General features: G+C 47.1%; 1 protein-coding gene across 7 annotated transcripts in view; it reads left to right on the forward strand.

Moving 5' to 3' along the window:
- Window positions 1-7,691: 7,691 nt before the first annotated feature.
- Window positions 7,692-27,529, forward strand: part of LOC140718694 (HEPACAM family member 2-like) — a 56,577-nt gene continuing 36,739 nt past the window's right edge. For all 7 annotated transcript variants that reach the window (XM_073032747.1, XM_073032766.1, XM_073032784.1 and 4 more), the window contains exons 1-2: window positions 7,692-7,843; window positions 15,983-16,285. In XM_073032747.1, the coding sequence (XP_072888848.1) occupies window positions 7,699-7,843; window positions 15,983-16,285 (448 nt within the window). In that variant the 5' untranslated portion in view covers window positions 7,692-7,698. The remainder of the gene's footprint in view (window positions 7,844-15,982; window positions 16,286-27,529) is intronic.

Raw genomic sequence — 27,529 nt, forward strand, 5'->3', positions numbered from 1 at the left:
TGTGAGTGGACAGAGCTGGGAAGATAAACACAGTTAGTGGGGCATTGACTAGGGGCTGCCTCTCTCTGTTTAGCAGCTTGCACCATGGCTTCAATGTCCCATTGCACTGCACCCACAAGACAGTGAGCGGGGGGGGGGGGGGGGGGGGGGGAGGATGATATCGGGTACCTCAGGGGTCTCAGAGGAGGGAAATCTTCGGGAGAGGGCATCAGGTTTTCCATTTTGGAACTGGGGTGGAAGGACAGAGTAAAATTGAATTTTGAGAAAAACAGGGACCAACGAGCTTGACGGGAGCTGAGATGCTTGAGGCGGTACGGATATATTCCAGATTCTTGTGATCAGTCCAGACTAAGAATGGCACCTTGGCTCCCTCCAGCCAATGCCTCCACTCCTCCAGAGCTAGTTTCCAACATCGTAATTCTGCTCCATGGGAGTGAGGCAGTGAGAAAAGGCAGCACAGGGGTGCTTCTTCTCCTTGGCTGAGGGCTGAGACAGAACAGCTACCTACACCAATGTCAGACGCATCCACCTCCACAATGAACTGCTGGTCGGTATCAGGTTGTATCAGGATAGGGGCAGAGGTGAAACGTTCCCTCAGGTCAGAGAATGCTTTTTCAGCAGCAGGGGACCAGGAGAATCTGACAGCCAATGAGCTCAGAGCAGTGAGTGGTGCAGCCAGTGTACTGTGATTTCTGATGAAGCGGCAATAGAAGTTAGCAAAGCCAAAGAAACGTTGCAACTTTCAATGAGTTGAGGGCTGGGACCGTTTGATCACCGCCTTGGTCCATCAGAATGGAACTGCCTGAAATTACATACCCCAGGAAGGAGACTGTATTGCAATGAAACTCACATTTCTCAGCCTTCACAAAGAGTTGGTTCTCCAGAAGTCGCTGGAGAACTCTGCAGATGACCTGTGTGTTCAGCACGAGACTTAGAAAAAACTGAAAATGTGCACACAGTGATAGTAATTGAGTAACAAATCCTGAGGTGTAAACAAAGTTGGCGTCAAAGTTCAGGCAGAGAACAAAACACCCAGACAAATCCAAAAACCTGAATCGGGATGGTTCTGAAAGATGATCCAGAAAGGTGGATGAGCTTTGGGCATGGATTGATACCTGGAAATATGATGTTGTAGCTATTAGTGAAACATGGTTGCAGGAGGGGTGTGATTGGCAACTAAATTTTCCTGCATTTCGTTGCTTCAGGTCTGATAGAATCAGAGGGACTAGAGGGGGAGGTGTTGCGCTGCTTGTCAGAGAAAATATTACAGCGGTACTTTGGCAGGATAGATTAGAGGGCTCGTCTAGGGAGACTATTTGGGTGGAATTGAGGAATGGGAAAGATGTAGTAACACTTATAGGGGTGTATTATAGACCACCCAATGGGGAGTGAGAATTGGAGGAGCAATTTTATAAGGAGATAGCAGATATTTGTAGTAAGCACAGGGTTGTGATTGTGGGAGATTTTAATTTTCCACACATAGACTGGGAAGCCCATACTGTAAAAGGGCTGGATGGTTTGGGGTTTGTAAAATGTGTGCAGGATAGTTTTTTGCAGCAATACATAAATGTACCAACTAGAGACGGGACAGTGTTGGATCTCCTGTTAGGGAATGAAATAGGTCAGGTGACAGAGGTATGTGTTGGGGAGCACTTCGGGTCCAGTGAACACAATGCCATTAGTTTCAATATAATTATGGAGAACAATAGGACTGGACCCAGGGTTGAGATTTTTGATTGGAGAAAGGCTAACTTTGAGGAAATGTGAAAGGATTTAGAAGGAGTGGATTGGTACAATTTATTTTATGGGAAGGATGTAATAGAGAAATGGAGGTAATTTAAAGGTAAAATTTTGAGGGTACAGGCTTCCTGTTAGGTTGAAAAGAAAGGTTAAAAGTTTGAGAGAGCCATGGTTTTCAAGGGATATTGGAAACTTGGTTTGGAAAAAGAGATCTACAATAAATATAGGCATCATGGAGTAAATGAGGTGCTCGAGGAATATAAAGAATGTAAAAAGAATCTCAAGAAAGAAATTAGAAAAGTTAAAAGAAGATATGAGGTAGCTTTGGCAAGTAAGGTGAAAATAAATCCGAAGGGTTTCTACAGTTATATTAATAGCAAAAGGATAGTGAGGGATAAAATTGGTCCCTTAGAGAATCAGAGTGGACAGCTGTGTGTGGAGCCGAAAGAGATGGGGGAGATTTTGAACAATTTCTTTTCTTCGGTATTCATTAAGGAGAAGGATATTGAATTGTGTAAGGTAAGGGAAACAAGTAGGGAAGTTATGGAAATTATGACGATTAAAGAGGAGGAAGTACTGGCACTTTTAAGGAATATAAAAGTGGATAGATCTCTGGATCCTGACAGGATATTCCCTAGGACCTTGAGGAAAATTGGTGTAGAAATAGCAGGGGCTCTAACAGAAATATTTCAAATGTCATTAGAAACGGGGATGGTGCCGGAGGGTTGGCGTATTGCTCATGTGGTTCCATTGTTTAAAAAGGGTTCTAAGATTAAACCTAGCAATTATAGGCCTGTCAGTTTGACATCAGAGGCGGGTAAATTAATGGAAAGTATTCTTAGAGATGGAATATATATAATTATCTGGATAGACAGGGTCTGATTAGGAACAGTCAACATGCTTTTCATATGCTCTGACTTATTCCCCTTCCAGTTACCTTTTTGAAGTTTTGGATTTGATCAGAAAGTTTTTCCTTGTTTTTTCTTGTTTTGACTCTCAGTGTGAGCTGCCCAGTTATTTATTTATTTTTTTGTGTTTTGGGGGTTCTTTTCTGTATATTTCAATTATAAAAGTTTCTTTATCTTTTTTTCTTTTTATGGATAAGAGGAGAACCAAGTATCTTTCTCTTTATTATGTACTATTACATTAATACTATCCTGATAATGTTTATTTTCCATTTATTTGAACTGTTATTGATATAGATATCTGTGATAATTCTCCTCTTGTTTATATATCTGTATGTGTGCTTTTTTATTTAATTAATAAAAAGTTTTATAAAGAAAGTAAAAAGGACGATAATGTCTGTGGTTTCCCCTGTAGAAGCTGCTGCGATCGAACGTGCCACCGTCTTATCAGAGTTACCAACTTAAGCAGTGATACTCCTATTTATCTGTCAGGTAATATAAAACAGGTCAAGCCACAGAAGGAAAGGTGGTGAGAAGGGCAAAGGAAATGTACTGGAGAACACACTATGATAGCATTGGGAAAGATTCAGAAAGTACAGGAAGTTTGGGATATGGTTCAGAAAATGAGGGGGATTTGAAAACTGGATGCATTACCGGTTTTGTTTGGTGGGGAGGAGGTTGCAGTTACTGTATTGTTGAATCAGGTGCGCAGGACCGGCAAGTGAGACAGGAAATGGTATAATAATCATTTATTTACCAACAGTAAAAATTTGCCCAAACATTCATGTTCCCCAAGTTACAGACTCTACAAAGCTGAATACTCAACAAACAGACTTAGTTAAAAGTGCGCGCAGAGCGTACCTTCCCAATCACCATGTTTTAAACAAAGGAAGAAGAGAGCAAGCCCATTCCACATGCTTTTTTATATACCCAGACTTTGTGACACTGGATGCCAGGCTGGTATCCAATTGGAAACAGCAGCTGCATTTTCTAAACTAACCAATCACAACGGAAGAATAGGCACACCCCCACAGGACAGTTACTGACCCTGAAAAAGCAAAATTATTTGCTAAAACATACAGTATGTCATATAACACAGGCTACCATTAATAACAAGATACAGTGCAATGGCGATTAATACCCACAGGACATTTAAAATTCACTTTGAACAACTTGAGGCAGAGGAGGGCCCACTGGGTCAATGCACAATTATGTCACCTTTTAAAAGAGGTTGAAACTTAAAGAACATACGAGTCAGACCAAATTACCTGCAGCTCCAAAATGTATGTCATAGGAATTGTAAGGTGTGAAACATTTATGACTATCAAAAAGCCTACACAACAGATCTACAGGAAAGTGGGCCCTAAAAGAGCAGAGCATACCTTTGGAACAACAGAGCTTGGTGCATGTAATTCACTGCCATATCATATACATAGGGCTGAATGGATTAAGAGACAGACTCATTCAGCACCTCAAGGGCTAGGCTTATGTATCCATTTCTTATGTGTCCTGCCCACATTGGAGTTGAGGAAAACAAGGTGGCAGACCTAGGCAAACAATCACCGAAAGTTAAGGATATAAATGTAGTGATACCTTTGCATAAAGGGCATGTAAAAGCTATAATCCCTGTGGCAACAAAATTAGGCAAGGTAAAGCAAGGATGGCATTTATATAAAACTCAGAAGATGGATGGAAGAAGTTACACTTAAACATTTACATAAATATTTTGAATAATTCCTTGCTCAGAACTAATATGTATGAAAGGGACATTTCTCAAAAAATGGTGCCACATATACTGTTTGTACGCAGATCCTCTGAGGTGCCAAGGAAACGTCCACATGATAGTTTGTTAGGATCTAACTGCTATCATAATGTATACAAGTGCATAATTTGACTTTGTAAAAAGTATTAGACTTTTTGATAACATCTGAGTTTAATGAATAAATTGTTCTCCGGCTTCCAGCTGGGCATAGATATCGATTTAAATGTGTTAAAATTAATACCTGTATCTTGCTGGAAGCCTGAGAAGCGTTTATTCATTGTATACACGGGGAAAGCATTAGATCCCTTTTCACATCCCGTGTTTTGTTGGGAGGGTGTGGGTGGAAATCAATGGGTGTACGTTTACTCTCTCTTTGCTCAGTAGGTGGCAGTAGTCTACCTCATGCTGGTCTGCCAACCTTCATTAAACTTTAGTAGATGCTCATAGTTTATGGATAGGCACCCATGCGGAGCTCGTGGACTTCAAGTTTGTCTCCACCTTCCACCCTACCCTCAAATTTGTCTGATCCATTTTTAACACCTCCCTCCCCTTTTGGATCTCTCTGGAGACAGTTCATCTACTGATGTCTATTATAAATCCACTGACTCTCACAGCTTCACGGACTATACCTCTTCCCACCCTGTCACTTGTAAAAATGCCATCCTCTTCTCTCAATTCCTCTGTCTCCACTGCATCTGCTCCTGGAGGGGGCTTTTCATTCCAGAACGAAGGAGATATCCTCCTTCTTCAGAGAAAGGGGCTTCACTTCCTCCACTATCGACACTGGCTTCAACCCCTTCTCTTCCATTTCAGGTACGTCGCCCTTACCCCATCTTCCTGCCACCCCACCTGCCTCTGCTCCAGCTCATAACTCTCCATAACCACTGCCATCTCCAATGGGATCACACCACCAAGCACATCATTCCCTCTCCCTCCCACTTTTCCAGCCTGATGGCATGAACATCAATTTTTTGAACATCTGGTAATGCCCCTTCCCCCTTCCCTCTCTCACTTTATCTCCTTACCTACCTATTACCTCCCCCCGGTGGTCCTCTCCCTTTCCTTTCTTCCATGGCTTTTGGTCCTCTCCTATCAGATTCCCCCACCCCCTTCTCCGGTCCTGTACATCATCCACCAATCAAGTTCACAACTCTTTACTTCACCCCTCCTTCCTGCCGGTTTCACTTATCACCTTGTGGTTCTTCCTCCCCTCCCCTGCCCCACTATTTTTCATATTCTGAGTCGTTTTCTTTTCCAGTCAGCCGTGCTCTTTTCCTTCGATGCTGCCTGCCTGGCCTGCTGAGTTCCTCCAGCACTTTGTGTGTGTTGCTTGGATTTCCAGCGTTTGCAGATTGTCTCTTATTTGTAGCCCTTTGTTGTTCAATATTACGATTAATGATATATTCTTCTAGATAGGTACTGGGGTGGGTAAATCACCTTTTGCAGATGATGGAGCTTTATGGAGGTGGCAATTTTAATTTAGCTGTATATAGGATGCAATTAGTAATTAATAAGGTTGAACAGTGGGCAAATAGATGGGGTATTAAACTTTCAGTAGCTAAAACACAAGTTATGTGTTTTACAAAGAGGATCAATAGACCTGCACTTAATTTGAAATGATATGGTAAACTCTTCAAGCGTCAGTGGTAAGATATCTCGGCCTGTAGCTGGATAATAAGCTGATATGGAAGCACCATGTCAGTGTGGTGAACTACATATACCTGTCTGACTGCTCCTGTGGCTCCTCCCACAGACCCCTGTATAAAGGCGATTGAGGCCTGATGCCCGGCCTCATTCTCCAGGATGTAGTGTTGTTCATTCTTCCAGTCAATAAAAGCCGATATCTCGCTTCTTACGTCTCAGAGTGAGTTATTGATGGTGCATCACTCAGTAAAATGATTGACAAATGTAAAGGGCCAATAAATATTCTGATGTCATGGGTGGGGGCGTGGTCAACAGCCTGTCCCTGCATATCTAATGAACAGTACTGCTTATTGTGTTAAAATGCTTTTATGGGATTATGGTGGGAAGTTCCAGTTCGTTTATTGTTACATTTTAGCTTGGGTTATACAGTTATTTGCTTGCTGCTGCTGATCTCCGAGCCGGTCGTTTTGGCCGGAGAATTCAACTGCACCATTGATGCGGCTGGATTGTACCTCCAGACTCCTGATGGAAACGGTTAAGACGGCCTTTGGCACCCCCACAGGTGGAGCACAGCCGCAAGCCACCTGGACAAGATCAGACAGCTCAGCCTGCTCCCGGATCGACTTCCCCTTCCTCTCAGAGTTCATCTCAGTCAGATTCTTCTCTGACCACTGCCTCCTGCGAGCCACCTGTCACCCACTGGAGGACCGGAAGGCAGTCGTGGGGGTGGTGGGGGGGGGGGGCGTGGAAGCTGAATGTTAAGCTGCTGATCATATTTAATGTTGCATCAAAAGATAATCTAACAGGGAATGTTGGTGTGGCTGTTTTTGTGCCTGAATTACAGAAATGTCATACTGACCATTTGTTAGTATATACAGCATAACTGGTTGCCATCATTTTGTCCTTACAGTGGGTGCAGGAAACCTGTGTTTGCAGAATTATAATTTGTTCAGATTCTTTTTTGGTTTTGACCAGTCTTTAAACAGGTCAGAGTTACTGCTGGAAGCTCTTCAAATTTTATTTCATATCCAAAGTATTGGTTTGCATGTCCTCTTCTTATGGATTCCTGCACATAGAGGTGCTGAGGGATTCAGTGGATTGATTGTTTGGCCAAAAAAAGCTGTTAAAATTTAATCTGTGGAAATGGACCTTCCAGTTAGCAAATCAGAAGCTAAGCGTTTGGTGAGGCTAGGAATTAAGGGATTATGGTAAGACTTGTGGGATAAAGGGAGACACTTTTACAGAAAACATAAAACATACAACCGTTCGATTGATGGGAGAAGGGGTAAACAAGAAGAGAAGGAATAATATTGACTCGACTTAAACATACTATGCTTAATTATTCCTTATTGGAGAACATCGCTCTGGGTGTGTCATCGTTATGAAACCGTTGAACATATTTTACGATGTGAAGCATATAAGGTTGAAAGAAAGGAAATGCAGGCTGCACCACTAGCTTTGTGGTTGATAGTTTTTATTTTAAAAATTACTAAGTTATGGAAGTGGTTTTAATGTAATTCACAATATTGTCTTTCATTATTTACAATTTAGTGTTTTGAGGGTAATACTTAGCGTTCATTCGATAAAGGACTCCAGTCCAATAGGTGGCGGTAAGGGGACACTTGAGTCGATGACGGAGAAGCAGTAATGGAGGATGCAATGTCTGGGTTGTACTTGTCGCACTACCGCGGACCGTGGAAACGATTTGACTTTGGCTTCCCGAGTTACTGGATGTTGTTGCTCCCTCATCTTCTGCTGCAGTGGGAACCGCATAGTGTGTTTTGTGCCGAAGGTAGGCCGCCGCCACTAGGGGATTCATTGTAGTAAACAACGAGTGCTCAGAACTTTACATCAAATAAGGTTAAAAGTTTTTCCATTTAAACACGGGAGGAGTTTCCTGCGATTATTGCAGGGAGTGCAGTCAACTTCAATGCTTGCGGGGCGAAGTATATATACACACACACACATCCTTCCCGTTGCTAGATGTGCCTTCCCCTTTTGTTCCTTTGTGTGTTTGGTGCGGAATGGGGAATAATTGAAGTAAACACATCATATTTTCTGTTTAAGCACTGGGATGTGGTCACCAAATTGGCGAGTAACACACAAAATTTCCGCTTTGTGTGCCTGGTGCCGAAGGTAATCTGCCGGCATTGGGGAATAATTGTTGTAAATAAAAGACAGGGGTGGGGTGCAGGTGGTGGGTGTTTACGTTTGGTCGGTCGGGGCTCAATCAGGGGATTTCACAGCTGATACTCCCTATTTAGTTTATAATGTGAGACGGGCCATGAATGTTTGAATGCATCCCGCCCGCACTGTTGGTTTCTCCTAGTGATCAACACATCCTATTTCCTTATGCACCCATCCCCACCCCCGAAGAGTCCGCTATCGTGCAGTTGCTCTCCCTTCCTCCCCGCCTGTCAGACACGCACTCAACCCACGGTCGCTCCTCTCCTCGCTTTTTCAACAGATTGCTGTCCTATCCCAGACTCTCGTCATTGTCTCCACCCGCCCTTCCCTGCATGGCCCCATCTGCCCACAAACCATGTCACACGTGGCTGCACCATCATTTACCAGCTCATGAAACCACTGGTAACTTCCCCTTTACACCCTCAGTCTTGACAGAGGGCCACAACCAGTGTAAGTCATTGTGATACGTACGGTAACAAAATTTAACAGACAGCTGCATGGAGAGGAAACTTTAGAAGATGGTGGTCTAGCTTGGATGAGGCATTTAGTTCGGTGTGAACTAGTTGTACTGAGGGGCCTACTAACCCTAATGTGAGGGCCCTAAAGAACATGGAAAGAAAGCCGGAAAAAAAGGCCATGAAATGTCCTTGGAAAGTAGGATTAAGAAAAATCCAAAGGTTTTTTTTATACGTATTAAAATCAAGAGGCTAGTTAGTGACAGTAGAACTACTCGAGGAAATCTGCAGATGCTGGAAATTCAAATAACACACACAAAATGCTGGTGGAACACAGCAGGCCAGGCAGCATCTATAAGGAGAAGCACTGTCAATGTTTCGGGCCGAGACCCTTCGTCAGGACTAACTGAAAGGAAAGATAGTAAGAGATTTGAAAGTAGGAGGGGGAGGGGGAAATGCGAAATGATAGGAGAAGACCGGAGGGGGTGGGATGAAGCTAAGAGCTGGAAAGGTGATTGGCGAAAGTGATACAGAGCTGGAGAAGGGAAAGGATCATGGGATGGGAGGCCTAGGGAGATAGAAAGGGGGAGGAGAGCACCAGAGGGAGATGGAGAACAGGCAGAGTGAGGAGCAGAGGGAGAAAAAAAACAACTGAATATGTCAGGGATGGTGTAAGAAGGGGAGGAGGGGCATTAACGAAAGTTAGAGAAGTCAATGTTCATGCCATCAGGTTGGAGGCTACCCAGCCGGTATATAAGGTGTTGTTCCTCCAACCTGAGTGTGGCTTCACCTTGACAGTAGAGGAGGACATGGATAGACATATCAGAATGGGAATGGGACGTGGAATTAAAATGTGTGGCCACTGGGAGATCCTGCTTTCTCTGGCGGACCGAGCGTAGGTGTTCAGCGAAACGGTCTCCCAGTCTGCGTCGGGTCTCACCAATTTATAAAAGGCCACACCGGGAGCACCGGACACAGTATACCACACCAGCCGACTCACAGGTGAAGTGTCGCCTCACCTGGAAGGACTGTCTGGGGCCCTGAATGGTGGTGAGGGAGGAAGTGTAAGGGCAGGGGTAGCACTTGTTCGCTTACAAGGATAAGCGGAACTACTCGAGGACAAAGGAAGGAGCCTGAGGAGCCTCCCAGCCCTCATTCTCATCACATTCTACAGGGGTTGTATTGAGAGCATCCTGAGCAGCTGCATCACTGTCTGGTTCAGAAATTGCACCACCTGGGACCGCAAGATAGATAGATAGATAGATAGATAGATAGATAGATAGATAGATAGATAGATAGATAGATAGATAGATAGATAGATAGATAGATAGATACTTTATTCATCCCCATGGGGAAATTCAACTTTTTTTCCAATGTCCCATACACTTGTTGTAGCAAAACTAATTACATACAATACTTAACTCAGTAAAAAAATATGATATGCATCTAAATCACCGTCTCAAAAAGCATTAATAATAGCTTTTAAAAAGACCCTGCAACGGATAGTGAGGTCAGCTGAGAAGATCATCGGGGTGTCTCTTCCCACCATTATCGACATTTACACTACACGCTGCATCCGCAAAGCAAACAGCATTATGAAGGACCTCACACACCGCTCATATAAACTCTTTTCCCTCCTGACATCTGGGAAAAGGCACTGAAGCTCTCACAACCAGACTATGTAACAGTGTCTTCCCCCAAGCTATCAGACTACTCAATACCCAGAGCCTGGACTGACACCAACTCACTGCCCTCTACTGTGCCCATTGTTTATTATTTATTGTAATGCCCGCACTGTATTGTGCACTTTATGCAGTCCTGGGTAGGTCTAGTGTCGTTTTTTCTGTGTTTTTACGTAGTTCAGTGTAGTTTTTGTACTGTTTCATGTCGCACCATGGTATTGTAAAACATTGTCTCATTTTACTGTGTACCGTACCAGTAGTTATGGTCGAAATGACAATAAAAAGTGACTTGACTTGATATGGGCAATGTACTAAATGAGTAGTCTCCAACCTGATGGCACGAATATCAACTTCTTCTTCCAGTAATTTATCCCGCCCCCCCCCCCCCCCACTGCATTCCCCACTCTGGCCTTTTACCTCTTACCTACCTTCACTTCCCCCTGTGTCCCATCCTCCTTCCCTTTCTCCTTTGGTCCACTCTCTCCTTCTCCAGTCTGTTATCTCTCTCACTCACTTGGCTTCACCCATCACCTTCCAGCTAGCTTCCTTCCCCTCCCCACCCCCACATTGTTAGTCTGGAATTTCCCCCTTCCTTCTCAGTCCTGAAGAAGGGTCTTGGCCTGAAACATTGACTGTTTATTCATCTCCAGCGCTGCTGCCTGACCAACTGAGTTCCTCCAGCATTATGTGTGTATTGTTTGGATTCCCAGCATTCAGTAGACTTTCTCATGTTTATGACGAGTTAAATTAGTACTTTGTGTCGGTATTCACTGCAGGGAAGGACACAGAAAAGAAAGTTTATTGTAGGATATTCTAATAATCTCAGGCATGTTAAGAATAAGGAGCAGAAAACTCTGCGCCCTCCCACCCGTGCGGCTCCTCGCCCGACCGACCCGACCCCGCCACCCGTGTGTCTCCTCGCCCCGACCGACCCGACCCTGCCACCCGCGCGGCTCCTCGCCCGACCGACCCGACCCTGCCACCCGCGCGGCTCCTCGCCCCGACCTACCGACCCCGGCGCCCGTGTGTCTCCTCGACCGACCCCGGCGCCCGTGTGTCTCCTCGCCCGACCGACCGACCCTGCCACCTGTGTGTCTCCTCGCCCGACCGACCGACCCTGCCACCCGTGTGTCTCCTCGCCCTGACCGACCGACCCCGGCACCCGTGTGTCTCTTCGCCCGACCGACCGACCCTGCCACCTGTGTGTCTCCTCGCCCCGACCGACCGACCCCGGCGCCCGTGTGTCTCCTCGCCCGACCGACCGACCCTGCCACCCGTGTGTCTCCTCGCCCTGACCGACCGACCCCCGGCACCCGTGTGTCTCTTCGCCCGACCGACCGACCCTGCCACCTGTGTGTCTCCTCGCCCCGACCGACCGACCCTGCCACCCGTGTGTCTCCTCGCCCGACCGACCCTGCCACCCGTGTGTCTCCTTGCCCGACCGACCGACCCTGCCAGCCGTGTGTCTCCTCGCCCTGACCGACCCGACCCCGCCACCCGTGTGTCTCCTTGCCCGACCGACCCGACCCTGCCACCCGCGCGGCTCCTCGCCCCGACCGACCCGACCCCGGCGCCCGTGTGTCTCCTCGACCGACCCCGGCGCCCGTGTGTCTCCTCGCCCGACCGACCGACCCTGCCACCCGTGTGTCTCCTTGCCCGACCGACCGACCCTGCCAGCCGTGTGTCTCCTCGCCCTGACCGACCGACCCCGGCGCCCGTGTGTCTCCTCGCCCGACCGACCGACCCCGGCGCCCGTGTATCTCCTCGCCCTGACCGACCGACCCTGCCACCCGTGTGTCTCCTCGCCCGACCGACCGTCCCCGGCACCCGTGTGTCTCCTCGCCCCGACCTACCGACCCCGGCGCCCGTGTGTCTCCTCGCCCCGACCGACCGACCCCGGCGCCCGTGTATCTCCTCGCCCTGACCGACCGACCCTGCCACCCGTGTGTCTCCTCGCCCGACCGACCGACCCCGGCGCCCGTGTGTCTCCTCGACCGACCCCGGCGCCCGTGTGTCTCCTCGCCCGACCGACCGACCCTGCCACCTGTGTGTCTCCTCGCCCGACCGACCGACCCTGCCAGCCGTGTGTCTCCTCGCCCTGACCGACCGACCCCGGCGCCCGTGTGTCTCCTCGCCCGACCGACCGACCCCGGCGCCCGTGTATCTCCTCGCCCTGACCGACCGACCCTGCCACCCGTGTGTCTCCTCGCCCGACCGACCGTCCCCCGGCACCCGTGTGTCTCCTCGCCCCGACCTACCGACCCCGGCGCCCGTGTGTCTCCTCGCCCCGACCGACCGACCCCGGCGCCCGTGTATCTCCTCGCCCTGACCGACCGACCCTGCCACCCGTGTGTCTCCTCGCCCGACCGACCGACCCCGGCGCCCGTGTGTCTCCTCGACCGACCCCGGCGCCCGTGTGTCTCCTCGCCCGACCGACCGACCCTGCCAGCCGTGTGTCTCCTCGCCCTGACCGACCGACCCCGGCACCCGTGTGTCTCCTCGCCCCGACCGACCGACCCCGGCGCCCGTGTATCTCCTCGCCCTGACCGACCGACCCTGCCACCCGTGTGTCTCCTCGCCCGACCGACCGACCCCGGCACCCGTGTGTCTCCTCGCCCCGACCTACCGACCCCGGCGCCCGTGTGTCTCCTCGACCGACCCCGGCGCCCGTGTGTCTCCTCGCCCGACCGACCGACCCTGCCACCCGTGTGTCTCCTTGCCCGACCGACCGACCCTGCCAGCCGTGTGTCTCCTCGCCCTGACCGACCGACCCCGGCACCCGTGTGTCTCCTCGCCCGACCGACCGACCCTGCCACCCGTGTGTCTCCTCGCCCCGACCGACCGACCCTGCCACCCGTGTGTCTCCTCGCCCGACTGACCGACCCTGCCACCCGTGTGTCTCCTCGCCCCGACCGACCGACCCTGCACCCGTGTGTCTCCTCGCCCCGACCGACCGACCCCGGCACCCGTGTGTCTCCTCGCCCCGACCGACCGACCCTGCCACCCGTGTGTCTCCTCGCCCGACCGACCGACCCTGCCACCCGTGTGTCTCCTCGCCCCGACCGACCGACCCTGCCACCCGTGTGTCTCCTCGCCCGACTGACCGACCCTGCCACCCGTGTGTCTCCTCGCCCGTCCGACCGACCCTGCCACCCGTGTGTCTCCTCGCCCTGACCGACCGACCCCGGCACCCGTGTGTCTCCTCGCCCTGACCGACCGACCCTGCCACCCGTGTGTCTCCACGCCCTGACCGACCGACCCTGCCACCCGTGTGTCTCCTCGCCCGACCGACCGACCCCGGCACCCGTGTGTCTCCTCGCCCTGACCGACCGACCCTGCCACCCGTGTGTCTCCACGCCCTGACCGACCGACCCTGCCACCCGTGTGTCTCCTCGCCCGACCGACCGACCCCGGCACCCGTGTGTCTCCTCGCCCTGACCGACCGACCCTGCCACCCGTGTGTCTCCACGCCCTGACCGACCGACCCTGCCACCCGTGTGTCTCCACGCCCTGACCGACCGACCCTGCCACCCGTGTGTCTCCACGCCCTGACCGACCGACCCTGCCACCCGTGTGTCTCCTCGCCCTGACCGACCGACCCTGCCACCCGTGTGTCTCCACGCCCTGACCGACCGACCCTGCCACCCGTGTGTCTCCTCGCCCCGACCGACCGACCCTGCCACCCGTGTGTCTCCACGCCCTGACCGACCGACCCTGCCACCCGTGTGTCTCCTCGCCCGACCGACCGACCCTGCCACCCGTGTGTCTCCTCGCCCCGACCGACCGACCCTGCCACCCGTGTGTCTCCTCGCCCGACTGACCGACCCTGCCAGCCGTGTGTCTCCTCGCCCGTCCGACCGACCCTGCCACCCGTGTGTCTCCTCGCCCTGACCGACCGACCCCGGCACCCGTGTGTCTCCTCGCCCTGACCGACCGACCCTGCCACCCGTGTGTCTCCTCGCCCTGACCGACCGACCCTGCCACCCGTGTGTCTCATTGCCCGACCGACCGACCCTGCCACCTGTGTGTCTCCTCGCCCGACCGACCGACCCCGGCGCCCGTGTGTCTCCTCGCCCGACCGACCGACCCCGGCGCCCGTGTGTCTCCTCGCCCTGACCGACCGACCCTGCCACCCGTGTGTCTCCTCGCCCGACCGACCGACCGACCCTGCCACCCGTGTGTCTCCTCGCCCGACCGACCGACCGACCCTGCCACCCGTGTGTCTCCTTGCACATTCTTATCTTCATTATAGTGTTGCAGCCAGAATTACGATACAGCAGTGTTTTATAGAGTTATAATGTAAACTTCCGTATTCCAACTTCCATGTTCTGTGGTCAACCAAAGAAGGTAAGTACGACATAAGCTATCCTCAGCACGAATCCATCAATTCTGATACTGTCAGGAGACGATGGACTTGAACCCCACGTAACTATTCATCAACACTTTAAGTGCCCTGACATTTACTGTATATGCTGTGCCCCATTTGACTTCCCAAAATGAATCACCTCACAATTGTTGGGATTAAATTCTACTTGCTGTCGCTCTGTCCGATTGATTTATATCCTGCTGTCCCTTGGACATCCTTCTTTATTATCCACAAAACCAAATCTTTTTGTGTCATTCATAAACACACTAATCTTGCCTCCTGCATTCACATTCAAGGTGTTACTATGTACCATAAACTGCAAGGGCTCCAGCCTCTAATGCTCCTGAGAAAACAGTCCGAGTTCGTTCAACCTCTCATTTAGCTACGAGCATACTTTGATAACAAGCTGAACCTTTGAACTCTCTGAATTCTATATTATAGGAGAGGAGTGAAAGCTTTGGAAGGGGTGTATATGGGATTTACTAGAACAGTTCCAAATGATTTCTGCTCAGTCGGGAGAGACTGGAAGAACAGAGGATGGTAACTTGGTGTAGATTTGGCAGAGCTGTTTATATCACCGAGGGCTGACTCGGCAAACTAAATATTTAAGTTCTTTCAGGATGAAATAAAGCAGTCATGAGTAGCTTTGGCTGTAACACACTCATGGTCAAAATGGTGTGACCTTTGTGTTGTTATAAAGTTATATAAGTTATAAAGATATTTTGTCTATAATATGAAGTTTATATACTGCAAACTGCACTCACATCTTGGACAATGTCTCCCATCCACTCCATAATGTACTGGTTAGGCACAGGAGTACATTCAGCCAGAGACTCATTCCACCGAGATGTAACACTGAGCGTCATAGGAAGTCATTCCTGCCTGTGGCCATCAAACTTTACAACTCCTCCCTTGGAGTGTCAGACACTCTGAGCCAATAGGCTGGTCCTGGACTTATTTCCACTTGGCATAATTTACTTATTGTCATTTAATTATTTCTGGTTTTATTTTGTTATATTTCTACTCTATTCTTGGTTGGTGCAACTGTAATGAAACCCGATTTCCCTCGGGATTAATAAAGTACCCTGGTGTCTGTCTGTCTCACATAGGCAGTGTGTCACTTCACAGTGCTTTTCCCAGTAATGTACACTTGCTGTAGCCTTTCATTTGCTTTTTCTTTTTAAATTTTCATGACTGTCACCAGTTTAAATGATTACATTTTCTCTTCTTACCCTAATCAGACAAAGAATTGGTCGGAGCCCTTGGTTCATCAGTTTTACTGGATCCTAAAGTCAGAGTTGATCTCAACAAAAGTGAAATTCTTTGGATATTCGTCGCTAGCCACAGAAGCCCTCTCACCATTTTACATCACATCCCAAATTATGTGAGGTGGGCGGAGCCCAGTGAACAGTTCAAGTCCCGTTTGCAGTTTAATCAGTCTAACGGCTCTCTGATAGTGAACAGATTAGATGCCGGTGACGAGGGAGCTTACAGCTTCACTGTGGATGACCAAGAGCGGAAAATAATCCAATTACTCCTCTTTGGTGAGTATTGCACTTGTTTGTGATGACGCAATGTATCGTTCACAACAGGATATATGGTTGTTTCTGAGTTGCATCGCCTGGCAGAATGTCAGCCACCGTAGCTGTGATATACCCTACCATCCCATGGAATAGACTGCTCAGGTTCATTAATGACTGTCCCCTGTAGTACTCCCTCACACCCTCCAACATCTGGCACATTGTTAGTGTCTTCCACAGTGAAGACTGAAAAATACTCATTTAGTTCATCTGCCGTCTCCTTGTCCTGTTTTTATTTCTCCAGCTACATTTTCTAGTGGTCGTATGTCTACACTCACCACTCTTTAATTTCTCATTGTTATTTATTAATTGCTATTAATAAAATATTTGTAAATATCAATCAAATTTTATTAATAAAATAATATTACTTAGTTTTTTTTATTTTAACTGAATATTTTGGCAATGGTTTAACCGTTAAGAACAAGAGATTTTCTGACATGGTGTAAAGTGTGGATGGTTTGCACTTTTTAATTGTGTAAAGAGTGGACGCATGTGAGTTCACAAAAGAGGGAGCGAGGGCAAAGGCTGTTCTGTGTTTGCTCAATTGATATTGGGAGGAAGTTTGAATTAATCTTGTGCTTCAGTTCAAAAGGTGATCAAGTGAAATATTTCACTCCAGAGTAAATTTGCCTTTGTGTTTTACAATATGTTAATGAGCCAGGGCCCCATGCAGCAGCCCCTTGTTCTTTGTAAAATGGGTGAAAGGTTTTCACAGTGAGAATTAACTATTTATTTAGTTTTGCAGTTACTTGTAGACTAGTGGTCACCAACCTTTTTAAGCCCAACATCCCCTACCTTGGCCTTAGTTCAAGGCAGGATCGACCAAAGATCAATTAGTTACACGCATGCGCACCGGGGCAGAAAAGACCGGAAGTAAAACCCAGCAACCCGGAGGTAGAAATAATGTATGAACACCAGGGGGTCCCACCCTTTTACGCACTGCAGACCGGTTTAATATTGACAATATTCTTGCGGACTGGCCGACGGTGGAGGGGGGGAGGTGTTAAACACAACGGGAATACAGTGATACTCAAAGCAGGTTCCTTATGTCCAGTTTATTCTGCAATTTCGCGGCTCTCGGCACTTAGCTTCTGTCCCATGCTGCTCACAAAACTCAACGAACGCATTTGCCTTTAAGTGCTGGGTGCTTGGACTCAAGGTAACGAAGCCGTTTTGAGGGATTCATTGCCTCGGACAGCCTCCCGTCCGCCCGCCGCCAGACGCCTTGGCCAGGTGCGGCTGGTCATGGGTGGGGTGAGAGGACAAGGTCAGGGCCGTAGGTCTCCATGCCGGGGCCGTGGCGATCGCAGTCCGGACAGAGCAAGTGAGGAGTGTAACAGGGAGTGCCCCCCCCACCCCCCCAGGATCTATCGGCCGACAAAAGTTTGTTTCAGTAGATCGCAGCGAGGTAGCTGCTCTGATACTTACGAAACGCTAAGCCCGAATTAGGCCGTCTGCGAATATTTTAGCACCGGGTTCCCCACGAACAGTCGGTAAACAGGTTTAGAGGCAGCGCTCCAGGCCAGTAGCAATGGCACTTCCCACCGGCTGCCTGAGGGCAACCAGTGATCCCTGGCGTGAGGGTATCACTGCGTTTAGGCAACTGATGACCTCGAGTGCAAGTTCAACAGTGGGCTGACAGGGAATGAGGAAAGGTGCAGCTGACCGGCCCGGTGGTTGGGGACCACTGAAGTACACTGTGTAGTGCGGGGGAGCTACACGCATGCACACTGGGCAGAAAGAACGGAACTAAAACCCCGCAACCCGGAAACAATCTCTCAACAGTATTTGTGTATTTATTTTTTGGGATCTACTGGGAAAGTCTCAAAGATCGACTAGTCGATCGTGATCGATGGGTTGGTGACCACGATTGTGGAGGATCTGAAGGAAGAACAGTAAAAAAATGGATTTTTTTTGTTCTGTCTGTGCATTCTGGTTGGTGTTTCTTTATTTGCTTTCCACGTAATTGATTTTGCAGAAACCCGGGTTCCGGACTGGTGATGTGGAAACCAGGTTAAGGAATTGGAAATCTGTACATCTGTGTTTCGGATGTGAGTTGCCCTCATTTCAGAGGGAAATGGGCATTTGGGAAATTGATCTTTGGTAGACAGTTAAATTGAAAATTTGAAATTAACAATTTTGGAAAGGTTGGATTATCTTGGGCGCAACCCTAAAAGTTGCTTTACTAACAGGACTGCTTTCCCTTATAGAGCATAAGTGACACTACTCAAGAGTTTTGACAGTGATTTGGCATTTGAGATTCCTTGGAAAATAGTTGATGGCTTGGCTTTTCGTAACAATGTGGGAAAACCATGGGCAGGATATGTAATTGTTTCCTTCACCCATGTTGTGGAGGCAGCAGCACTTCCTGTGTTTACTTCCTGCACAACAAGCAGAGATCTTTAAACTCACTAGGGTTTGTATACTTGCTGGAGGCCAGACTGCCAATATTTATACTGACTCGTGTTACGCCCTGGAAATGTGGGGATTTTTGACCTGGAGGGTGGGGTCCCTATCAAAAAAATTCAGCGCACATATGAAGCTTATTGGTAGCATTACATGAGCCTAAATAGGTTGCGATTATTAAGTGTGCAGCTCCTACTGGACAAATGGATGAGTTTTCTAAGTGCAATGAAGTGACAGGTTGGACTGCAAAAGAAACAGCAAATAGGCCCCACACACAAAATGCTGGTGGAACACAGCAGGCCAGGCAGCATCTATAGGAAGAAGCACTGTCGACGTTTCGGGCCCAGACCCTTCGTCAGTCCTCAAACAACCTCCAAGACATAAAGTTGATGAATTACTGGACTCTGTAAACGTATAAAAATGGTTTGTTTTGAGCTGTAAGATTGAAACCAACAACTTAATGTATGGAGGTGGACTTCCCTTGCAAGTAATAAACAAAATTATAATTTGATGAAGGGTCTCGGCCCGAAACGTCGACAGTGCTTCTCCTATAGATGCTGCCTGGCCTGCTGTGTTCCACCAGCATTTTGTGTGTGTTGTTTGAATTTCCAGCATCTGCAGATTTCCTCGTGTTTGATTTATAATTTGGTCCACTCTGATTTTGTTGTAGTTTGTTACTGTATATTAGAACACATAGCTGAATGGTACACTGCGCACCAAACTTGACACAATCTCCACTACTGATCCCATTAACCTCGTTATTTGACCTCTCCTTCTGACCTGTGAATTGAACTCCCCAGGAAGCTGAATGATCGAGGAACCATAGAGCCCGGCTGATAAACTGTAACTGACACCGAGAACAAGCTCTGAAAATAATAGTGCCTCATTTAAAATGCCAAATCCTCTGCAACACCCTGTAACAATCAGATGAAACAAGCTGCCCTGTTCACCTTTATATTAAAGTGATATGCAAGCAAGTCACCCAGATACAGTGCTCCGAGATGACAGAACAATATACAGTAATTATTATACCATCAGCTTAATGACATAGAGTCAAAGAGAAGTACAGCACAAACAATCCCTTTGGCCCATCTAGTCCATTCTGAAACCATTTAAACTGCCTGTTCCTATCAACATAGCCCTACCTTCCTTGCACGTAACCAAACTTCTCTCAAACGTTGAAATCAAGCTCACATGCACCACTTGTGCTGTCAGCTCATTCCACACTCACGGCCTGCTGAGTGAAGAAGTTTCCCCTCATCAGCCACCCTGGTGTGCCTCGGTGGCAAACACCTGCTCCTGTGTGCTGTGCAGGGTCATTGAAGTTGATATCACTTTGGCTCACTTCTATCGTCTCTGTGTCCATTTCCTGAGTAAACACAGATGCAAAAAAATTATTTAAGATCTCCTACATCTGTTTTGGCTCCACACATGGATTAGCATTTTTGTCTTCCGGAGGACCAATTCTGGCCCTTGTAATCCTTCTGCTCTTAACATATCTGTAGACTTATGATTCTCCTTCACCTTGTCTGCTAGAGCAATTTCATGTCTTCTTTTTGCCCTCCTGATTTCTTTCTGAACTGTTTTCTTGCATTTCTTGCACTCCATAAGCACCTCATTTGTTCCTACTTGTCTATACCTGCTATGCACCTTTTTTCATAACCAGGGCCGCAATATCTCTTGAAAACCAAGGTTCCCAGCACATGTTATCTTTACCTTTTATTCCAACAGGTACATACTAGTTTCTTTGGGGCACTCCTCTGTTTTCATGGATGTTTGCAAAGGAAAAGAATTTCAGGATGCATATTGTATACATTTCCCTGACATTAAGTGTACCTATTGAAACCTATGGTACTCTCAAAAGTTTTGCTTTTGAAGGCCTCCCCGCTTACCAAGTAAACAGCCTGAAAACTTTGCCAGAAAATAGCCTGTCCTAAACCACACTTGCAGATAATTTCTGACACGATCAAAATTGGCCTTACTCAAATTTAGAATCTCAACCCACAGACCGGACCTGTCTTCTCACATGTTTACTTTGAAACTAATGGCATTGTGGTCACTAGTTAGAATGTGTTCCTCTATACAAACTTCTGTCACATGGCTTGTCTCAGTCCCTAACAGATCCAGTATCACACACTCTCATTGGGTGTTCTTTATACTGATGAAGGAAACTTCCCTCAACACATTTGACAAACACATCTAGTCCTTTCACAGTATGGGATTCCCAGTCATGTGGAAAATTAAAATCACCTACTATAACATTATGTTTCTGGTACCAATTTCTGATCTCTACAGATTTGTTCTTCTAAATCCCTAGGACTAAGCCCATTAATGGGATCATACCTTTCTTAATCAATAGAAGAATTCTTCTGTCTGTCCTGATGGAGTACTGCTGTGACATTTTCCCTGACTAGTAATCCCACTCTTGTCACATGTAAAACAATGGAATCCTAGAATACTGGGATGCCAGTCCTGCCCCTCCTGCAACAAGTCTCACTAATGGCTACAATACCATATTCCCAGGTGTTGATCCATGCTGTGAGCTCATCTGCCTCTCCTAAGATACTTCTTGCATAGAAATACCTGCAGCTCAGAACACTAGTTGCACCATGTTCAATCTTTTGATTCCTGACTTTGAGGAACGTCACAACCTCTCTACTAACTGTTCTGGCACTCTGGTTCCCATCCCCTTGCAAGTCTACTTTAAACCTCACTAGTGCAGCACTAGCAAACTTACCCACCAGGATGTTAGACCCTTCCAGTTCCGGTGCTAACCATCCCACCTGTACAGGTCCCACCTTCCCTGGAAGAGAGCCCGATGATCTGAAAATCTTATGCCCTCTCTCCTACACCAACTCCTTAGCAACATGTTAAACTGTATATTCTCCCTAGTTCTAGCCTCACTAGCACATGGCACAGGTAGCAATCACGAGATTACAACCCTGGAGGTCCTGCCCCTTGGCACCTAACTCCCTGAACTCTCTATGCAAAACATTGTCACCTGTCTTACCCATGTCATTGGTACTTACATAGACTACAACCTCTGACTCTTCACCCTCCCACTTGAGAATGCTGAGGACTTGATTCAAGCTGTCCCAGAACCTGACACCTGGGAGGCAACATACCATCCAGGAACCTCATTCTCACCCACAGAACCTCCTTTCTGTTCCCCTAACTAATGAATCTCCTATCAGCAATAGCATGCTGCTTCTTTCCCCTTCTTTTCTGAGTCACAGAACCAGACTCAGTGCCAGAGACCTGACTGCTGTGACTTTTCTCTTTTGGCCATCCTTCCTCACAGTATCCAAAGTGGTATACATGTTCAGGGGATGGCCACAGGGGTACTCTGCACTGGCTCCTTTACCCTTTCCCCTTCCTGACTGTCACCTAGTTTCCTGTGTCCTGCACCTTGGGTGTAACTACCTCTCTATATGTCTCACACCCTCAGCCTCCCAAATGATCCGGAGCTCTTCCATTTCCCACTCCAACTCCTTAACGCAGATGGTTCGAAGCTGCAGCTGGATGCATTTGCAGTTGTAGTTGTCAGGGACACTGGAGGTCTCTCTGCCTTCCCACATCCCACAGGAGGAGTATTCAATTATCCTGCCTGGGATCTCTACTGTTTGAGCTGAGCAAATGTGAAGAGGGTGAGAAAATGAAAAAGAAACCCTATCTGCAGCTTTTCTTTTTCACATTTTCTGACTGGAGCTTCTCCTCACTGTAGCCTTGAAGAGTTAAAGCCTCAAAATCACCTCCCTAACTCTGTCCACTCCGACAATAACCGCTGTGACACCTGATCTCTATATACTATTCTAAGGTTACACATCATGGATGAGGAGTTCCTTAAACAGTGTAGAAATAGTTAGCTATTACCTTTTGTCCAATGCTGTTTTGCTTGGTTTTTATATAGGAGGAAGAATTTTGGGGTCGATGTGTCAGATCATAACAAAAATATCCCTTGATCCAACCAGTCAGTCGATATTGGATCTCCTCAATGGTCATTTCTACCCACATGTTGTGATTAATTAACATTATTACTTAAGTCCAGCCTCTGTCCTGTACTGGACTCTCAATTTGTCTTCAGGTTTAGCCCATCTTCATATGCCTTCTAGGTTAAGATCCTTTCACTTCCAGGGACGAGGACTTTAGAGCTTCTGTGGTGTTTCTGTAGCTCTGGGATGGAATTGCTGCCCTATGCCCGAACTTAGGACTTGGAACCATCCATGGCAGAGTTAGTAAGCATTCTAGGGACCAGGTATTTGTAAATCCACTTGATTTCTTTAAGAAGAGGCCCCACAGTTCCTTCATTTAAGAAGCATTTAATTTGGAACAAGTGGGGAATTGAATCCAAGATTGCCAACCCATTGACAGAAACTACGTTTGATGTGCTTGCTGCTTCTACCTCACCACGCTACCAGAGGGGGCAGTTTGCTGCTGTGGAGAGTGTTGCCCAGGTTTTCTGTGTTTTGGATGTGGACTTGGAATTTAGGGGTCAATGTGCCTGCTCCATTTTGCTTGTTTATTCTGCGGGAGGAGGGATTTGGGGGTCGATGTGTCTGATGCATTTTGCTCAGATTTTGTGCTGGGAGAGGGATTTGGGGGTCGATGTGTCTGATCCACTTTGTTTGGATTTTTGTGCAAGAGGAGGGATTTGGGAGTTGATGTGCCTGATCTGTTTGGTTTCCTTTGTACAGGTAGGGATTTGGGGGTCGATGTGTCTGATCCCCATTCCGTTTGGTTTTTGAGAAGGAGGAGGGATTTAGGAGTTAATGTGCTAGTTCTGTTTTGCTTGTTTTTTATGTGGGAGGAGGAATTTGGGGATCGATGTGCCTGTTCTATTTTTGTTTTTTGTTGGGGGGGTTGCTATTTGAGGGTTGATGATCATGCTGCCTTTCTTTCTTGGTTTCATGGCTACCCAGAGAATTGAAGAATTTCAGAGGTGTTTACATCTGGTGTTACCAGCTGTACCATCAATCCAGACGTTCCCAACCTGAGGTCCACGGACCCGTCGGAAAATGGTAGGGGGTCTATGGCTTAAGAAAGGTTGGGAATCCCTGAATCAATCTGAGTGCCATGAAAATGTTCCCCTACACTGTGGCATCAGAGCCTCTGCTCCCGGTGCAGATGGTCCCCGTTGGTGGGTCATAACAGAGTGAGAATTCAGCATGTACACCTCCCCTCTTTCTGAGCTGCACAGGCTGATGGTTTCTGCAGCAGTGACTGATCCAAGGATTTCCGTGCCCGCTCCTCTATGCCAGAAAGTTTTCAGGTGAGAGGCTGCCAGTGCTGGTGGGAAACTGTGTCTTACATATATTTAATGTGGTAGGTTTTACTGCTTCCATGGGAGGGGAATTCTACAGATTCACTACTCTCATCTCCATCCTAAATCTACCCCACTGAACAGTGAGGCCATGTTTACCTGTGGAGCCAACTTCCCTTATCTCACCTATCCCTGTCATAATTGTATGTTTCTATGACATCCCCTCTCATTCTTCCAAAGTCCAGTGAGTATAGTCCCAGGTGACCCAATCTCTCCTCATAGGCTAACCTCCCAGCTCTGGAATCAACCTGGCTGTATGAAGTAGCACACACAAAGTACTGGAGGAACTCAGCAAGTCAGGCAGCTTCAATGGAAAGAAATAAACAGTCGGCAATTTCGTCCGAGACCCTTCATCGGGACGTATGTTTGTGTCTGTATGAAGTGTTAAGTGCTTTCCAGTTTGATCTTGTTAACCTCACCGTTCTGGCACTGTTGGTTTTCAGGCCACCCATAAAGGTTGACTTCAGTGGACAATAGATCCCTCTGTTTTCTTCACTTACCATTGCGACTCCTGGATAGTTCAACCACACAGTTCTGAAGCGTTCTTCATATTCAGTGACGTTCTGCTTACAGAATTACCTTTCCCCAGTCGATTGGCATTCGGCTTTGTTCATACAACCACATCTTCTTATTGGCATTCCAACTGCTTTCTATATGTTGCTTATCCTCGCCTACGTCAGTATTAACTTTCCACATCAACTATCTAACCTGACGAGGAGATAACATAGTGGCCAATTCACATACAGTAAATTCCAGTTAATGGGGCCATCAGTTAATGAAACAGCCGTTTATTTGGGACAACTCGTAAAGAATAAAATTAACCAAGTAATAGCCAGGTTTCCTTTTGTTTACTTGGGACACTATGCCACTTGATTGGTACAGGAAATGGTTGTCATACAGTTTCTAACTTGTGTCACTTGTGTGACCATTAGACACAGCTCTGCTTAGAGTGAACAATCTTTACATAGTACCAGTTGTGTGTGCTTTTGCTATTATTGGGGAGATTCAAAAATGTGAATTTTTGATAATTTTGTTTTTTTATTTTGAAAACAATCCATTATCTGCACGAGGCGTCTGCACTGATTTTTTTTTCAGTCAATCAAAAGAACATGACAGCATACACTGGATGAATTCCGCCATTGATAACTATTGGGATCCATACACAGTTTATTATACTGTAGTAGTATTGGAAGTGTTCTGATTTGTTCTGTATATCATTTAAATACATAATTTGTTAATCAGTTAAACCATACTTTGTCATTTTTATACCTTTTTAAGTATTCCCCTGAAACTTCAGCTAATTCAGATAGTCCGTACTTGGGCCAAAATATATTGGTCCCAATGTATTCTAATGAACCAGAGTCGATTGTATAATCCTAACATGCAGAAGACCAGTCCAGGTTTCTGAACCTCAGTTTTTAGGATGTGATCTTTTTTCCTACAGAACTGCCTCTTACTAGATGGGTTTTTGTTTCTCTTCCACCATTCCCTTCAAACTCTCAAGATTGTTGTGCATGAAAATCCCAGGTGATCAGCATTTTCTGAGATACTGAAACCACCCCATCTGGCACCAACAATCATTCCATGGTCAAAGTCATTTAGGTCACATTTCTTCCCCATTCTGATGATTGGTCTGAATAACTGAACATCTTGACCATGTCTGCATGCTTTTATTCATTCAGCTGCTGCCACGTGATTGGCTGATTAGATACTGGCTTTAATGTGCAGGTGTGCACTAAGTGTATGTTGTGAAATTTGTTGTTTTGTGGCAGTAGATTTCATGATCATCCTCCTCCTTCACCTTCTAGACTGCACATGCTTCCCCATTTGTCTGTTCTACTCAACCTTTACGTCCTAATGCGTGAATCCTTAATGCATAAAGTTCAATGGAACAACACCCTAGCAGTGAAGACAGTGGAACAAAAATGGCAGGTATTTCTGGGAATAATGCAGAAGGTGCAGGATCGGTTCATTCCAAAGAGGAAGAAAGATCCTAAGGGGAGTAAGGGGTGGCTGTGGCTGACGAGGGAAGTAAAGGGCAGTATAAAAATAAAGGAGAAGAAGTATAACATAGCAAAGATGAGTGGGAAACCGGAGGACTGGGAAGCTTTTAAAGAGCAACAGAAGTTAACAAAAAAGGCAATACGCCAAGAAAAGATGAGGTACGAAGGTAAACTAGCGAAGAATATAAAGGAGGATAGTAAAAGCTTCTTTAGGTATGTGAATAGCAAAAAAATAGTTAAGACCAAAATTGGGCCATTGAAGACAGAAACGGGTGAATTTATTATAGGGAACAAGGAAATGGCAGATGAGTTGAACAGGTACTTTGGATCTGTCTTCACTAGGGAAGACACAAACAATCTCCCAGATGTAATAGTGGCAAAAGGAACTAGGGTAAAGGATGAACTGAAGGAAATTTATATTAGGCAAGAAACGGTGTTGGATAGACTGTTGAGTCTGAAGGCTGATAAGTCCCCGGGACCTGATGGTCTGCATCCCAGGGTACTTAAAGAGGTGGATCTAGAAATCGTGGATACATTGGTAATCATTTTCCAATGTTCTATAGATTCAGGAACAGTTCCTGCTGATTGGAGGGTGGCTAATGTTGTCCCACTTTTCAAGAAAGGAGGGAGAGTGAAAACAGGGAATTATAGACCAGTTAGCCTGATGTCAGTAGTGGGAAAGATGTTGGAGTCAATTATAAAAGAGGAAATTACGACACATTTGGATAGCAGTAGAAGGATCAGTCTGAGTCAGCATGGATTTATGAAGGGAAAATCATGCTTGACTAATCTTCTGGAATTTTTTGAGGATGTAACTATGAAAATGGACAAGGGAGAGCCAGTGGATGTAGTGTATCTGGACTTCCAGAAAGCTTTTGATAAAGTCCCACATAGGAGATTAGTGGGCAAAATTAGGGCACATGGTATTGGGGGCAGAGTACTGACATGGATTGAAAATGGGCTGGCTGACAGGAAACAAAGAGTTGTGATTAACGGGTCCCTTTCGGAATGGCAGGCTGTGACCAGTGGGGTACCGCAAGGTTCTGTGCTGGGACCGCAGCTGTTTACAATATACATTAATGATTTAGATGAAGGGATTAAAAGTAACATTAGCAAATTTGCTGATGACACAAAGCTGGGTGGCAGTGTTAAATATCAGGAGGATGTTATGAGAATGCAGGGTGACTTGGACAGGTTGGGTGAGTGGGCAAATGTATGGCAGATGCAGTTTAATGTGGATAAATGTGAGATTATCCACTTTGGTGGCAAGAATAGGAAGGCAGATAACTACCTAAATGGAGTCAAGTTAGGAAAAAGGGAAGTACAACGAGATCTAGGTGTTCTTGTACATCAGTCAATGAAAGCAAGCATGCAGGTACAACAAACAGTCAGTGAAGAAAGCTAATGGCATGCTGGCTTTTATAACAAGAGGAATTGAGTATAGGAGTAAAGAGATCCTTCTGCAGCTGTACAGGGCCC

The sequence above is a fragment of the Hemitrygon akajei genome, chromosome 2, assembly GCF_048418815.1.
Source record: "Hemitrygon akajei chromosome 2, sHemAka1.3, whole genome shotgun sequence".
NCBI classification, from domain to species: domain Eukaryota; kingdom Metazoa; phylum Chordata; class Chondrichthyes; order Myliobatiformes; family Dasyatidae; genus Hemitrygon; species Hemitrygon akajei.